We start from the raw sequence: 17,596 nt of genomic DNA on the forward strand, positions 1-17,596 counted from the left end.
GCTTGTCTTTTTTGTATTGTTTATTAATCATTATAATCACATCCAAATTTATTTCGGTTTACAACAATTGAGTAATAAATATATACAAATGAATTACATAAAATGTATAATCATGTGTAAATATTTATATATTCAATACTGGACATATATTTTATATATTAAGTATTTTAGATTATGTACATTTTAATGTAATAATATCTAGAGACAGAACATGCTGTAGTCTCTCTGTACACCAGCATCCAATGTCACTAGCTGCTGCTTCTCATGTCAGTTATTAGGTCTGTAATTTAACAAGAATTTAACCATTGTTCCTCAAATGTGGAATCCACATACATATATGTGTAATACATATATCATATATTTAAGCATTTTATACATTTGAGCAACAATAATCAAATTAAACATACCACCATTGTATTTGTTGGGAAAAAAATAAAGGTAAATTTAGTTTACTTTTTTTGTATGTGTTTTTTTAATTTTCTTTAGTTCTTTAGTTTTTTTGGGTGGGGGGGGGTATTTAGAGTAGAGGTATTTTTAATTTTTTAATATTTGTTTCTGTCATAATAATAGCAATATGTGTGCTCTATGTATTCTTGAATCATTTTACTGTGTGAATCTCCACCACAAATGACAATAAATTTAGAGAGCGCAGTTACTGTACATTCACTTATAGTAGAAATTTGAGGGCCCACAATTTATTCTGTCTCTGAATATTATATAGCAAAGGTAAAATTATCTAAAATATATGTAAAAAAATTACTTCTTCTATTGAACATATACATATTTAAGTGTACGTTTTAATCCCTTTGAAACATCAGAAGGTATGCTGTAAGCATTATGTATATTAGTAGGTGACCTGTGACAAGGCTTCTGCTATCCTTGTAATCTACACTAGAGATTGCATTAACCCTCACAATACATGTTTTATTTTTACAAATTATATTCCCTGCATCAAGCATATTTAGTGTGATCAGATTATACTCATATAGAAATATTTTATATTAACATTACCTGGTTATTATATAATGTCATATAGATACAGTGGCTATAAATAACATTCACACAGCTCTAAAGCATTTCCGTAATTAAAAATAAAAAGCTTTCCATAATTTATACATAAGGTATTCCTAAATAACTTCTGCTGCAGTTGTCTTCAGAGGTCACATAATTATTTGAACCCGGGTCTACCGATATACAATGAAAGTGTTTCAACTGATTTAAAAAGAAATACACCTGTCTGTGAGAGGTTCCACAGTTGGTTTGTTCATTTCCAAACAAGAGCTTCATCATGAAGAGAAAAGAACACTCAAAGCAAGTCCAAAGCATGGTTATAGAATAGCATCAAATGAGGGAAGGATCTTTTAAAGAAGATTTTAAGGACTTCAGGCCTGATTCATTAAGGATCTTAAATGAAGAGGATTCTTATTTCAGTCTCCTGGACAAAACCATGTTACAATGCAAGGGGTGCAAATGAGTGTTCTGTTTTGCACATAAGTTAAATACTGACACTGACAAATTACACAGTGCTGTACACTGAGGTTATCATGACACAAAAATGACCAGTGGTTTTCATCGGTTATGAAAACCCCGACAGGCTTCACACCTACACCAAAATTTCGATTGCAGCAAAAAACGAATCCAATATAAACAGACTTACCTGAAAACCGAAGATCCAGCTTTCCGACGGCAGCGCTGATGTAGGTGTGAAAAGTGTCGGGGTTTGGAGTTCTCATCCCCGTTAACACGTACCCAACCCAAAATGACATACAATGACATGAAACAGAAGGTAAACGAGTTTACAATCTAAGATGTGTGGGGAACACATAAGACAGAAGGGAGCAAAATAACCATTGTAGCTGCTGGTGGAGAAAGTGCATGTGGCTATTGTTAGGCAGCAGCATTATCAGTTTCCAATGATAAAGCAGCCACTGGCGCCTGGCATTACTGTGCAGCTACCGGTGGCGAGTAGGGTTGCCGATCACACCCATCATAGTTATTATTATTATCTTTAATTTATAAGGCGCCACAAAGGGTCTGCAATGCCGTGCATGACATATACAGAAAACAGTGACCCATGACACAACATGATACATAATTTGAAGAACAAAAATATATAAATATATATATACACACATACATACAAGAAACATGGTAATAAAAAGCAGATTATTTCTGGGACAATGAGTGAAAGTGACGCTAGAAATCAGCGAGAAGAAGGCCAAAGCTTAAGAAAACAGGGCTAGCAAAGCAGGCCAAGAGGTACAGAGGGTGAAGGAACAGTAGAAGGAGCAGACAAGGAAAGAGGGCCCTGCTCATGAGAGCTTACAACCTAAAGGAAAGGGGGGAGACACAAATAGGGTGGTACTAACTGGGGGAGAGAGCCGGGACAAGGGAGTTAGGAGGAGGACTGATAGACTTGAATAAAGAAGTGAGTCTTAAGGGCACACTTGCAGCCTATATCACAGTAAATATACCCTTGCCCCCTCTCCTCCTGGTGTGCAGCGCTTCATTGAGAGATGCCAATTGTTACTCCACGGCCACACAGGCACATCATCGGCAGTAGAGCTGAGTGTGCAAGTGCACATTTCGGCAGACCGGGTGCAGTATGCCAACTCCTCTTCTGGTCTTTAGACCAGGGGATCATGACGGTTACATTGCAGCATTATAGGACTCTGTCAGACAAGTCCTGCAATATAGCAGTTGTGATCCATGGTGCTTCATCCTGGTCTAAAGACCAAAAGGGGCATTCCAACCTAATCAGCCTAGTGTAACTATCTGGTTCTATTTGCATCATGCGCTCACCTGGTTGTGAACACGGCCTTATATGTTGATTATCCTTGTGTTAGTCAGCAGCTGCCTAGTGAGACCAGCCTGATGGACGTCACTCGTGCATTCCCTGTGTCAAAGTCCATCACTTTCTCGTAGAAGTCCCTGGTAAAACCTGGGTTTCTCATTACACTGAGTTATCCAGTGCAAATCATTAGTGGCATAGTGGGTGCAAATCTGGAACATTCCATTACACCTGGCATCCACTTAGCTGGCCAACCAAAGATGGGCATTATCACCCCAGCAGAGCTTCTCAGCTGAATCCTGCACAACAGGGTCATAGTTATTGTGAGGGGGAGGATGGAAAAAGTGTATTAAAAGTTCACTGGTCCTTTACATTGATTGTCCTCCACACATGGCAGTGCCATGAGGGAGAGCTATTAGATTAATTTAAAAGTAAGTTTTCCCCTCTCTAAGTGTATTTGTATCAGTTCAAGTTCAATGCTGCCTTTCACATTGTCCCAAGGAGTGATCTTCTCCACAGATAGGATAAAATTGCTTTCACCCTAGACAGGCATCTGTGCACTATAACCACAAGTGACAGAGAAACAATCAATAATCAGAGAGCTCTGCCAACCATGGCCATTTACAGGACATCATGGTGAGCTGCAGGCTGCCGCTCATCTCTCTGCTAATCTGGGGCACTGTGCAGGAACTCAGACACATCCCTACTAGAGCTGAGAGAGCCGGCTGTGCGCTCGTCATACATTACCTGGACTAACAGCGACAATATCAGAACACATTGTACAAGATGCTGTTTAGGCAAAGTAATTAAAACATCAAGAAATTAAAAACACATTTAAAAACGTATTTCTAATCACAGTCATGAAACTACGAGATACAGAATATTTAACCCTCTGGAAAGAATTCTCCAGGACTATTTTGTCTGCCCAGCGGTTGGTGAGGGAGCGCAGGCTGACACAGTAGTGACATCTCTCATGTACAGGGCATCCCAGGGCTGTCCCTATTTATTGCCCTAAATCTTCATACACAATTATTATTTTCCCAGAAATCAGACTCTGTTAGGTACTTGATCTGTCCTCTATTTTCTTGAATAGTGCAGAGGAAAGACAGTGGTGAGAAGACTAATACACTCAATAACTGTTCAATTAATAAAATACAGAACTCCAGGGTGATTTCCTTGGGAGATTGTGATCATGTCAGAACCTTTCTAGTTACCCTCTTGTAGTACAGGCTTCTCCTAACCAAAAATTTAATTTAAATGTTTATATATATAGAGAGAGAGAGAGAGAGAGAGAGAGAGAGAGAAGAGAGAGAGAGGAAAGTGATAGAAGAGAAAGAGAGAGAGAGAAGAGAGAGAGAGGAAAGTGATAGAGAGAGAGAGAGAGAGAGAGAGAGAGAGAGAGAGAGAGAGAGAGAGAGAGAGATATTTTCATTTAGGAAGTGAATATTTTTACTTTGGTCCTTTTTTTATTTCTTAGGTAAGAGTAGAGAGAAGCACTGTCCTAAAGACAAGTTGGGGCAAAGTTTCAATCCGGCTTCATATAATTTATCTCCCAAGAGTCCCCAGCTGATTCGCTCTGTAGCGAATAGGACTTAGGCTGGGTACACACTACAGTGTTTTCACCTGATTATCTGGCCAATTACACGATAAACGACCGTTTGGCCCAATATCGCATTAGTGTGTACAGTGCAACGATGAACGATTATCATCCAAAGCACATTGTGTAGTTTAATTTTTAAACCGGACTAAAAATCTCGTACAACGATGGAACGATGTTGTTCCAATTCTGGAGTCACGATCTTATCAGCCAATGGTTATGACAGATGAAGACCACAGATCTGAAGGTAAATCGTGTAAAATGTGTTTAGTGTGTACACATGAATCAGTTGCTGATCGGGGCTTTTTTTTTTTTATCGTGAAGGATATCACATCCAAGTTTTGTATAGTGTGTACCCAGCCTTATTTTTGTGAAGATTGCAAAATAATGCTATGATTAAGCTGTAATAAGGTATAGGAACAGACAGGGCTGCTTTAATAAACTGGCAAATGAAGCAGTAGGCCTGGTTCCTAAAATAAGGAAATCTCCCTTTTCAAGTGAGTTTGGGTCATTAATATCCTAAGGGGTCCCTGTTGCCAGGAAACGCCAGTTCAAGAACTTCATAGCGAAAACACATTGATAATGCTGAATTTCGCTGGAGCTTGATGCCGATCCTCTGACTTCTCTGCCTTGCAAATACAATAGCAAATGTAAAAAATGTAAATTGTCATGATACCACCTATGTTTTCTATAACACAAGAGTTAAATCCTCCAGACATGGCACTAAATATATAAGGACAGCTGTTTTCTAGCGTGGAACCTGTAGAAATGGTACTGGATGGACAGCCTTTACAGCAATAAGTCATGGACTGATGATAGTATGGACACTGTGATATTAGAGGTGGATGATTTGTGCGTCCACTTGTTCTAAAAACTGTATTCTCCAAAGTTTCTAGCTATGATCTTTTCTAAAGGTATTTCTGTAGTAATTGAAGTTTTGTGGGAATTTGTAGGACATATCTACATAGGACATTACATGTCCTATGTAGATAAATGGAATGGAATGCATTTAGGCTGGTATAACAATTGTGTTACATAAACCTTACAGGGGATACAGCTGGAGAGCTCAAAGGTGGAAAATTAGGTGCAAATGCTGGTGTACATTAATCTGAGGGGCAGCTGCTGCAAGGGTTAATAACATCCCGGCATGTAAAGGTGGATAGATGTATGAGAAGCATTCTGATCACATGACATCTGCTATATGGAGTACAGTATTTGGGCACCTGAATATATGAAAGGGATAAGAGAGCTAGAAAAGATTCAGAGACAACCTTAAACATAACAAGAATGGGAATTATAAAGGAAGGTTAAATAAACCGGTTTTGTTTATATCAGAACAGATACATCAGGCCCCAGGTGCTCAATTGCTTTTTTCATCAGATTTCTGTGCTTCCTTGAGAACAGAAAACACAAATAAGCAATGCACCCATGGTACTTTAGTGAAGAACACACCATATTAAAAATAAAAAAGCAAACAAAAACAAATTGAAAAATACATTACAAAGTTCACATATTAAACTAGGGCGTAATATTCCAGGTCATGTCTCCAGCAAGGATACTACTCCCAGTTACAGTTTATTAAAGGAAATGGCAACCACAGCCTCATCACAATGTTTAGATTTATCGTGTCTGGCCGTGTTTCTTGACATTAAGGGGCATATTTATAATCTAACACTTTCACCACGATCATTTTCATTCCTTATCGCAATGAGAAGGAAGGAAAGATCGTAAGCGTGTATTAAAAGTGTTCTGCCGGGAACACACATTTTAGCTATGTCCTATGTCTTTCTATGGTTCCTCCCGCATATGGGCACTTTAGTGAATGTTCTCCCCATAGGCTTCAATGGCCATCGGGCCCAAATTCCGAAAATCTTTTGTTAAATGGTGCAAAATAGCGGTCTCCATAGAAAGCTATGGGCACTGCTTTTGCAATTAAAGGGGCATATTCAATTGTTGGCGTTATAGGCAAAATTATTGCAGAGCGTGCGCTATTACTGTCATAACGTAATAGTGCGCGTAAATACCAGTATTACGGTACTTTTCTCGCTGGATTTCAGGTCGCGGCTCAGGGAGCCGCTAGCTGAAATCCGGCTTACTATTACCGTAATACTGGTAATAGTTTTCCTGTGGCGGAAACCGCGGACAATTGAATATGCCCCAAAGAGACAGGGACAGCAGCAGACATCTCCGATATCTGCTGCGATGCCCTTGTCGTGTACATTAACACAATACTTAAATATGTAAAATTTGATAAATAGGCCCCTACAGGAGATGTAACCCCGCTGGCCACTTTGAAATATTTATTGCAATTTAGCCGGTGACTCAGCAGCTTTGGGGCGTACGTGGCTGATAAGGTCATTCTGGGGTAAGGCGTGAAGTTATACCCAATCCTGGGACACCCTATTTAGCCAGGTACACCCCGCCCCTGCTGAGCTACCCAGTAAATCACATTAACTATTGCAAAGTGTCCAAGGCCAGAGGAGGGAGGGGGGAAGTCGCACCTACTTTAATGTCCTGGACACACATTTCCAAGGGACACAAGCATGTTGGCAGCATTTACAGCTACTCTGCATATACTCGCCAGCAGACACCCCTGAACTAAAGGCTGCATAAAGATTGTCTCTGGATTCCTTGCAGAATATATAAACCTTATCTTACTTGCCATATGTGCAGCCACTTTCCTTTCTAGTTGGTATGTACCTTATTTTGGGATGTTATGGATGCTTTTTTGTCTGCTAGTTAAGGGCAAAACATGTAACCTTCATGTAAGAATTAGTTTCATTAATCATAGTTGTACATATTTCGTAGCTATGATTTTTAATTCTATTTTTATGTTTCCATTTTTAACACAGCATTTGTCCAGTAATCAGATGCTATTGGAATCTGAAATGTGACCAAGTCATACAATGTGTCACCCCTAGTCCATTAGTTTGGCCTCAAGGTAGCAAAACAGAAACACATTTTGTGGCCTAGAAGTATTTGGCAGATTAATATTTGGTGTTGGCTTTATATTATATTCCCCTCTTCTCCTGTGTGGTTGGTTCCTTCGTGTTACTTTACAAACAGGGTGAACAAAATACACAACTGAATCATCGCCCAAAATGGTCAGACAAGGAAGGATATGTTATAAGTGATCTTAAGCTGTGTGCGTAGCTTAGAGTCAGGCTCCGGGAGATGAGCCATGTGTAAGGAGACGTTGCTTTCCTTTCTACTTGCCTGAGAGCAGAAGTGATGATAAAGCTGGATAAAGTATACATGGCTTCAGGGGGTGTTTATAGTATAGAGGTGGGGGGTGGAGAGCCCTAACCTGCAGCTGTATGCTAATAGGGGGGAAATCCACTGCCTCCAACATTAAACAAGCAGGAACACACATCACTGAGCAAACATAGTGTCCTAGGAAAGGACAGAAATAAAATAACACCAATGTACAAACAGACCATGGAGAGCGGAGCAGAGAGGGAGAGACGCTCACCAGCAGTTTTGTGTCTTCATAGTGATTATGGCGCAAGTAAAGCATCTAAATTGTGAATCCCCAACAACCTGTTCTATCCAGGAGGACACAGAAACACATCCCTCCTCTCCTGTTATACTGAAGACGTTGTGCTCTCCATCCCCTGTTAAACCACTAGATGTGGCAAGTGACTTTCCATTCTTCCTGAGTAGGATCATCATCGTTCATCCCTTGTTATATGAATAAGGGGGACACAGTCTGGGTTATCTGACAGACTGAGCTGCTCTAAGATGCCTTCCTATTAAACAACAAACTTTCTACAGGGAACAAAGAGTAAATGACAGGTCTGACGCCTTCCCCCTAAATGTCAGTGCCATGTAGCATAATTATGATTGGTCGCATAATTACACTACTCAAAAAAAAAATCTTCCTCAAACTAGGATGTATTAACCGTTTGTTGTCCTCAAGAACTTAACAAAAGGACCCGGCTTTGCATTTTGCTGGAAGGTCTGAAAGGCAACAGATTGTAATGTGTATTGTTCAGCAAATTCCTAATGTATTTCCCCCCTTTCAATTCTGTCCCTTGTTGCGTTTTTTTTTTTTTTCCATTCATTCCCTATTTCACTGTCTCTCCCTATTAATTTCCCTTTCTCCCTCTTCCCTGTTCATTCCATTCTATTATGAATGTAATTATTTAAACGGGAGATCTATTGCAGCTTTATGCTAATGAGCTGAACAAAGGGAAGGGTTCTGGGGAGGGGAGTAAGGTGAATAGGAGAAGAAATGAAACTGGAGGGAGGGGGGGGGGGGGTTGGGGTAAGAGTACAAGGGGCTCACTATGACTGGGTGCAGGATTATGTGAGACTATTTGTATGTGCTGTAGGAGGATAATATAGAACTCACATCCATATAAACACATTACCTCTCAGGGAAATAGAGAAGCGTTGATATCTGAGATGTAGTATTTGCTGTGGGTTTGTCAGGGTTTTTGGTACAATGTTTACAAGCAAATATCTCAAGTTATGGAATTTCCAGCACATTGTGTAAAATATATTTGTTGCAAGTTAACTATAATAACCCTATATGTGTGCCTCTGGTGTGTTACAATGATAGACTTTTTTGTATATGGGGAAATTACAGTTTTGGTGTGCATATTACGCATATGTTCTATTAGAGTTAAAAAAAAAGTTTAGACTTTGAAGCAAAATAGTTTGAGATGGACTATAAAGTTGGAATATTTGTTTGCAGGCAATGTTTCATTTTATGAGTTAACAAATAATACTGTATGTACCCAGGTATATTAACTATGACCGGACTGTTGTATATTGGCTGTTATTGAAGCAGGGTCATATTGAGGCATGTGATGCACACCTGTAAGCTCAGCTATAAGGATTTATTAAAGCGAAGCACAAGTATATAGTACTATACATAAACAATGATATACAATACAGAAGGGCTGAGACATCAATGCTAGTAAGGTCACTTTTACTAAAACGTACAACTGTATTCCACATACGTTTATGGCTAAATATTGGATAAATATAATGCATATACCCTTGACAAAATCCCTAAATCAATTGTTCATGACCAGTATATACATTTGTGTTTAAATACCACCACTGCCAGTCCTTGAGCTCCCAATGTAGTCCCTAGTCTTAGTGCATGAATAAGCCTAAGAGAGAGATGATTTCAATGAGAAAAGTCCCTGGCTGGTACTAGCACAACTATCTATTACATAAATTATTACATACCCAGTGGTGGTTTAGTTACTGTGTGCATATTGTCTTGTGTTCAGCTTTGTATATGAGTCTATGGGCGCCATGTTTGATAGCAATATAGACATTATTCTCAAACACAACTATCTGACCCTTCAAAAAAGGCTCAATTTACATCTAATTAGAAATCAGATTTTAATTTCCAAGTTGGCCTCTCAACCAGGCAGATGATGAATTGCGATTGCTGGATGCCCTGAGTAGTAGATGGGTAATTTGTCCATAAATGGTAAAGTTTAGCTACATAAAGAAAAGAGCACTAATTCAATAAGTCAGTGGTAATGAATGACAATGGGGACAGGATGAAAGTAAATAAATATATATTTAGTGGTAAGAGTGCTGAGTGGCTATGAATGTTTGGATAAAATGAGAAGAGTATGGTAATTATAAACCAGAAGCTTTGCCAATGTCAGAAATAAATCTAGATATTGTGGTATACACACATCAAAGTTGAAATCTACGTTTGCACGGAGGCTTCTCCTTCTGTCCCTTAGACAGACACAACAACCACTAGTTCCTCCACACACAATAACCTCACTTCCAACTGCACTGGGGTCAAACACTATACAAACAGCCCCATTCTCTGTGCTCAGTGTGATAATACGGGCATGGAATCTCAGAATGCAGCACGCTTCTATTGACAGAATAAAAAAAATAAAACAAAGGCACAGAAGGAGAATCGCCCATCAGCGTGCTATTGATTACAACTGCAAAATACATCATCAGACAAAAAGCAGGACAGATGTCAGACTCATGCCCCATAATGTGACAGCATTCAGAGAAATGCATTTGAGAGTTATATTACATATAACCAGGTCAAATTGCTGTGCAGCCGCTTCTCTCCCCTCATTTCACAAATACTAACTTACATAATAATATGTAATAGTGGGGAATTTAGATGATCACAGAAGCTGCAGGTCTTGGAGAGAGACGCTGAGTACTAAGCGGGAAAAACAGCCAAATGGTTGCTCTGTCCTGTTATCTGAAATCACATTCATTATCTAAAATCCCATTTCTATCCGCATTTATCCGGGGCCCTTGTTATATTCTGCAGGGTGAAAGGGGAGCAGTCTCCATTTCAGATAAGAATTCACTGCATACGATTGGTAACCACTGGAAATATTGTGACTGTGTTTAATTATAACCTGGGCTCTAACACAAACAACATTAAGGGATGCTAGAAAACGATGGCTGACTTGTATTTTAGATAAGATTTATGAGGCATGGATTATTGTTGATTTTATCTTAACAAAAAAAAAGGAGATGTATATAACGCAACACACACCCCTGATGGAATCTGTATAACGAGCACAAATTCTGCAATAAAGTGTATTTAGTGTAAATAGGGAGGAGGTACTGAAATGCCAAACTTCCCTAACAAATCAGAGCTTTTTCAGGATTATTTTGAAACACATTTTATTACATAAGGCTATCAGGAGCAAACAGCTGTGTGTGTGTGTGTGTGTGAGAAAAATGTTGTTTACTCTACAGGTGTCATAAAATCTTTGATTTCTAGCTAGTGATGAGTTCCTTCTAAAGAGAGCAATTCATTGATCTTATATTTTTCATTATTTCCTGCAGTATAGCTATGGTATATGTCAGACAGAAACTCCAAATCCAGAAAGTTCCTAAAACTAAAAAGCAAAAAATAGCAAATAATTGCACTGAGGCTAAAAATTCACATACCTTGTAAAAGTGGAGATGTTGCCTATAGCAACCAATCAGATTCTAGTTATCATTTATTTAGTGCATTCTACAAAATGACAGTTAGGATCTGATTGGTTGCTAAAGGCAACATCTCCACTTTTTCAAACCCGCAGTTTAGTAAATATACCCTCTGGGCTAATAATGTTTCATGTGCCACTAGTTATCAGAATCATAAATAATGTGATGGAATTAAATCAGTTCAGATCTAATTAATGGCAAACACAATTATTTTAAGTCATATAGGGTACTGACAAGCTATATTATTGCATGCATAAATTTATGGTAGAAAACTTACAGTACAGAGTAAGTTTTTATATTCAATTTATCATTGCCAATAACTGGCATAATGAAATATCTTGAGTGGATCTGGAAAATTGCTTTCCTTAGGAGTGTCTAAAAATAAACAAAAGCTGTCTCACATTATTTTAAATATAAAAGATAAGCACTGCTCACCATTTCCTAAAAGTACAACATTTTTCAGATGTAGTATTGAATCAAATAAGCAAGTTATGTTATTTTTTTTACATTACAAAATAAAAAATGCAAGGAAATGTGAACATGTAAGATTTATTTTGCAGCAGAAAAAAAAGTTGCATTTGAATAAAATTAGAATTGCAGCCATATGATACAAATTCTGCTGCGATTATAGACTTGAAGTAAATACATATAATGTATGCATGTGCTGTAAACCTGGAACAGAACTTTGTTTACAGCAGGGTGACTGATTTGTAGACTACCTTGTAGTTTAGCACAGGGCTGGTGAGTAGAAAGAGATGTATCTAATCTTTCCATGCTCTGCACCTGCCCTGCAGAGCCTTCCGCTCTTCTCTCTTGTGCTCACTGTCAGCTGCCTGAGCCCCTGCAGCTACTGTACAGTAATATAGCCCTCTCTATACAGCATCATCTGCTTCAGGCAGACAGTCACTGTTCTACCCAGCAAGAAACCAGGTCACCCCTGGACTGCTGTGGATGTCTATCTCCGGGACCTCGACGATTTTTATGCTAATGATCCGTGTTTCTGGGAGCCTAAAAAAAGTACTGTTTAGGTTAGATTTAAATATAAAAACTAGCATTACTTATACTTTCCTATTCCCATGGGGACTACTTCACTAATCATGTGATAAAATTCGTATATTAATAAAGTTTACTATTAACTCTTGACTGTAGAACACATTTCTAACTGTGAAATATAGGCATCAAAATAGAATTAAATAAAAGTTCCCCTGCATTATTGTCTATGTAACCATCACGTCTGTACTAGGATAATGTCATATGCACACACAGATATGTATATAGTTTCAGAACATAATAGCAATAGCAAATAATAGTAATGAATACAATTATAAAGAAAAGTCCAGCGTGAATCTATGTACATAAATAATATGATTTATTATCCTGGGCACTGAAGCACGTCAGAAGTGACAGTATGTCGATCAGTCTTTTTGTGTAGGATAGATGGAGTTCTGATGACCAAAATCTGGGTGGCTTTTGTGAGATAAGAGTGGATGACCCCCTGGTGATTTGTGTCCAGCAGCTCCTAGAGATGTTTTTTTGTTTGTGAAGGAGGATAGACATTTGGTCAGACCCAGGTTCCACCCTCTCACCCCCCTCGCTCTCCAGGCACGTGTCTCCAAATCTAGCAGATTGGCCACAATCCCCCTCAATAGAAAGAGGTTAATTTCCTAGCCAGAGGTGAAAGGGCCAAGGGTCTGCAGACACCCGGCTACACACACTTTATTTATAGCGACTCTGCACTGGCCGCGATGACTGCCGGCAATTAAACCAGTTATTACTTCACAAACAAACATCGCCTCCTGATCGCGATAAATAACACGCATTTATCACCAGTGATAGTTCAGCGATTACTCAATAAACTCAATTGCTATAGAAACCCCCCCATTAAAAATAAAGGTACAGGAAAATATGGTAGGAAATAAAGTTAGTCGAACTGCATCACTTCTTTGGACAAGCTTGTTCAGTATCTACGGGGCATATTTATTAACCATCGGTTTCTCAATAACAAATATATTAGACACGTGTGTGAGCTGTAGAGGGATGTAATGCACATTTATTTACTATGGGTTACGTTTTATCCCATGGTTACCAGGACGATGCATTGTCTGGTAATCAGTAGGTTATATTCATGACTTGCCATAAATACACATATATTAAAATAATCCCAGCAAGAACAATATACACATTGGTATAACAATGAAGTAAATGAAGTACAGTCGGTGTAAAAACGCAAGTGTGCTTTGCAGAGCTTTCATTCTCAGTAGCATCGGTAATGATATGATAGCTAAACATATTTGATATATATTTATACCTATATGATAGTTATATCTATATGATATATATTTATACCTATATGAGAGTCATACCTATATAATAGTTATATCTCTATGATATATTTATGATAGATGTACCTATATAATAGTTATATCTCTATGATATATATTTATGATAGATGTACCTATATGATAGTTATATATATTTGATAGGTATTTCTGTATGATAGTTATATCTGTGTAATATATATTTATTATAGTTATACCTATATGATAGTTATATCTATATGATATATGTTTATGATAGCTATAACTACATTATAGCTATATTTGTGTGACATATATTTATGATAGTTATACCTACATTATAGTTATTTGCCTATGGTATATATTTATGATAGTTACACCTATATGCTAGTAATACCTAAATGATAGTTATATCTATATGATATATGTTTATGATAGTTATATCTACATTATCATTATATGTTTATGATCTATACCTATGATAGTTATACATATATGATAGTTATAACTATATGATAGTAATACCCATATGATAGTTATACCTGCATGACAGTGTGATAAATATTTATGATCGTTATACCTACATTATAGTTATGTTTGTATGATATATACTTATGATAGTTATACCTACATTATAGTTATATCTGTATGATATATACTCATTATAGTTATATGCAGTTGATACTGAAGCAATAAGTAACATTTGCACATAACACAAGTCTGTACATTATATACAATGGCCGGGACTCGTGTGCTGAGTGTCACTCCTGGCAGTCTGCACACACCACGTCCAGCTCTCGCCTTTGTGTGCCGGGTGCGGTATTTGGAGGGTCAGGCTCCTCACCCCTGGGAGAGAGGCACGTGTGGCAGTGTATTGAGGGGCAGCCAGGCGTGAGGGCGGGCGGGGCCGGGCGTGTGCCTGCAGCCGGAGGGGAGGGGAGGGGGCTCAGGTACATCTGCCGCCTCGGTCACATCCCCGCCCCCAGCAGCACTTCAGTAGCCGGGCCCGGCCTGGGATTGGCTGATGTGGTGACAGTACGGCTTGTGCTCGCGAAGATCCCAGTGTATAAAGGAGAGCCGGCCCCAGGGTGAGGGATCCACTGAGCGGCCCCGCGTCCTGCAGCACCTCGGACAGTGCAGGAGAGAAGCGGCCAGTGCAGCACCTCGGACAGTGCAGGAGAGAAGCGGCCGGTGCAGCACCTCGGACAGTTCAGTACTGACACTGCGAGCCCTCCAGCTGCACCTGTCACTGCTCCCTGCTCCCCGCACACTGCACCAGACATGCCGAAGGGCTTCTTGGTGAAGAGAAGCAGAAAGTCCCCGCCGGTGTCCTACCGGGTCCGGGATGAGGATGAGGACCGCTGGGAGGGGACCCCGGCTTGGATGCTCTTTGCTGTGTCCGGCCAGAGACCGGCGTTGTATTACACTGGAGGCTTTCTCCCCCCGGCCAGTCCAGACAGAGCTGCCACCGCCCCCCCGTGCAGTCCCCGGCCGCCTCCAGCCGGTCAGTTCGGGAACCCTGAATCTGTGCAGCCTCCGCTCTCTAGCCCGACCCGCCCGGTGAGCCGGGAATACCTGGACAGGAGCTTCAGCCTGGGCTCCCCGGTGTCCGCAGAGTCATTCCCAGCATTGGAGCCACAGTCCTACCCGCCCACTGACCTGAAGATGAGCTCCTCGGGCACCCTGCCCCCCGCGTCCTCCTCTTCTACCACCAGTGCCCCCCAGAAGAGGCCGGCCGAGCCTCAGAGCAAGTCCAGCGGCCAGACAGCCGCCCAGACCGCCGGGCACACAGCCGCCCAGACCGCCGGGCACACAGCCGGGCACACAGCCGGGCACACAGCCGGGCAGCCCCATCACCACCAGAAGCCGCCCGCGGCTAAGAAGACCAAAGCGATCCGCAAGCTGGCATTCGAGGATGAGGTGACCACGTCCCCCGTATTGGGGCTGAAGATCAAGGAGGGTCCAGTGGATCCGCCCCGGCCGCGGCCCCTCAGCTCCGGGCACAAGCCCCTGGGTGAGTTCATCTGCCAGCTGTGTAAGGAGGAGTACAGCGACCCCTTCTCCCTGGCACAGCACAAGTGTTCCCGCATCGTGCGGGTGGAGTACCGCTGCCCGGAGTGCGACAAGGTCTTCAGCTGTCCGGCCAACCTGGCCTCGCACCGCCGCTGGCACAAGCCCCGTCCCCCCGCTGCCCCGGCCAAAGAGGAGCCGCTGAGTGACCGCGACACCCCCAGTCCCGGCGCCTCCGAGTCCGGCTCCGAAGACGGGATGTACGAATGTCCGCAGTGCGCCAAGAAGTTCCGTCGCCAGGCCTACCTGCGGAAACACCTGCTGTCCCACACCGCGGAGACCCTGCTCTACCCGGAGGACAGGAGACCGAAGAGCCCCGGGCCCGTCAACCTGAGCAGCGGCTCTGAGTGCCACCCGTGCCCGGTGTGCGGAGAGACCTTCCCGGGGAAGAGCAGCCAGGAGCGCCACATACGCCTGTTACACTCCTCGCAGCTGTACCCCTGCAAGTACTGCCCGGCCACCTTCTACAGCTCGCCCGGCCTCACCCGGCACATCAACAAGTGTCACCCGTCCGAGAACAGACAGGTCATCCTGCTGCAGGTGCCGGTGCGCCCAGCCTGCTGACCAGCCCAAAGACTTCTCATGGACCAGTGGGTGGGTGCGGTGCCCGTTAGGGCAGTACCATGCCTAGTGCAGGGCACAGGAGGAAAGGCCTGGTGGGCAGTGAGAGGGCCTGCAAACTGGGGCATCATGTGTACTTGTCCACAAGGTGCTACACCTTGCCATACGAACTTCAAACTGTATGAGTTATTACACAGTGCCCTCTCAGGGGTATGCCCACTAAGTTCAGGACTGTCACCACCTCTGATAGCTATGGACTGCTGCCAAACAGTGGCCCCTTACCACTGTGGCCGGGACACCCGCCTGAAGAGAACTGTGCCTTTCTTAATGCAACCAATGCCATCTCTAGAGACGTGAGGTCTGCCATCCTTTAGATCTACTGTTCTCTTGCTGCCAAATCATGACACACACACTCATAGCAGCCATAGGTTGAAGTGCATTAAATGTGGTTATTGTGCTTTAAAGCAAGACAGCATTGCCTAGAATTTACAAAGGGGAGAGAGCACTCTTGGTTCAATTTTGTAAGTTTTTTTTGTTTTGTACCAGTTACTGTGTCCACTTTCTAAGGGAGGTAGCATCAGAAAATGACATAACACTTTCTGTAATAGCAGCAATAAAGTAATAATGTTCGCTGTAGACCACCCGGGATTCTCTGCAGAGCTGTAAAGCACTATATGGAGGCAATGTATTGACTTTATTAATCTTTTATGTTAATGTTTGCACTGCCAGCTAGCTGGGTATCTCCCCTCTAGCCTTAAAGGGTTAACATTATTGCTTTCTGCTACAGAAAATCCTGTGCTGCCTTTCCCCTCAAAACACTAGTGATGCAAAACTGTAATGGTGTTTTCTTTCTTTGTGTCTCTTAAATGCTCATTTAATGTCATGTCAGTGTGCATGACATTGGAATCCGAGGATATCTGTTCAATTGTCTTCTTTGTTGTAGATTAGAAAAAAAACAAGAAAACATGGTATTCCTGGATGAGGGATGAATTACATGTATTTGATGTGGTTAACTCTACAAAAGCCTGCAGCTTAATGTAGGACGAGCTTTCCTTGGTCCCTACTATTTTAGTTGCCAACTTGTCCACTCTTTTGCCGAGAAGGGTCAAGGTCTTAATCAGCTTTTTGTCTCCTGTAATTTTTGTCTCACTGGCTTGTCTTCTTAATGTGTTTTGTAGCCTACGGGTTAATGTTTTCAGTCAATATTGAGAAATACTGCCTTTATACTTCACAGCCTTTCCATGGAATGACTGACATGATTAGCTTTATAATGGCTTGTGAACTGCTGGATTCTGTCTATATATTTTCTGTGAACAAACCTGCTGTTTTGGG

General features: G+C 41.4%; 1 protein-coding gene across 1 annotated transcript; it reads left to right on the forward strand.

Annotated features, from left to right (window-relative positions):
- The first annotated feature begins 14,625 nt into the window (after positions 1-14,625).
- INSM1 (INSM transcriptional repressor 1) lies at positions 14,626-17,596 on the forward strand. Its single transcript, XM_075203828.1, has one exon. The coding sequence runs from the start codon at positions 14,915-14,917 to the stop codon at positions 16,265-16,267; it is 1,353 nt and encodes a 450-aa protein (XP_075059929.1). The 5' UTR covers positions 14,626-14,914; the 3' UTR covers positions 16,268-17,596.

The sequence above is a fragment of the Mixophyes fleayi genome, chromosome 3, assembly GCF_038048845.1.
Source record: "Mixophyes fleayi isolate aMixFle1 chromosome 3, aMixFle1.hap1, whole genome shotgun sequence".
Classification (NCBI taxonomy): Eukaryota; Metazoa; Chordata; class Amphibia; order Anura; family Limnodynastidae; genus Mixophyes; species Mixophyes fleayi.

What these genes read in the sequence shown, in the direction of transcription:
- INSM1 (XM_075203828.1), top strand. Translation starts at nt 14,915, where the DNA reads ATGCCGAAGGGCTTCTTGGTGAAGAGAAGCAGAAAGTCCCCGCCGGTG.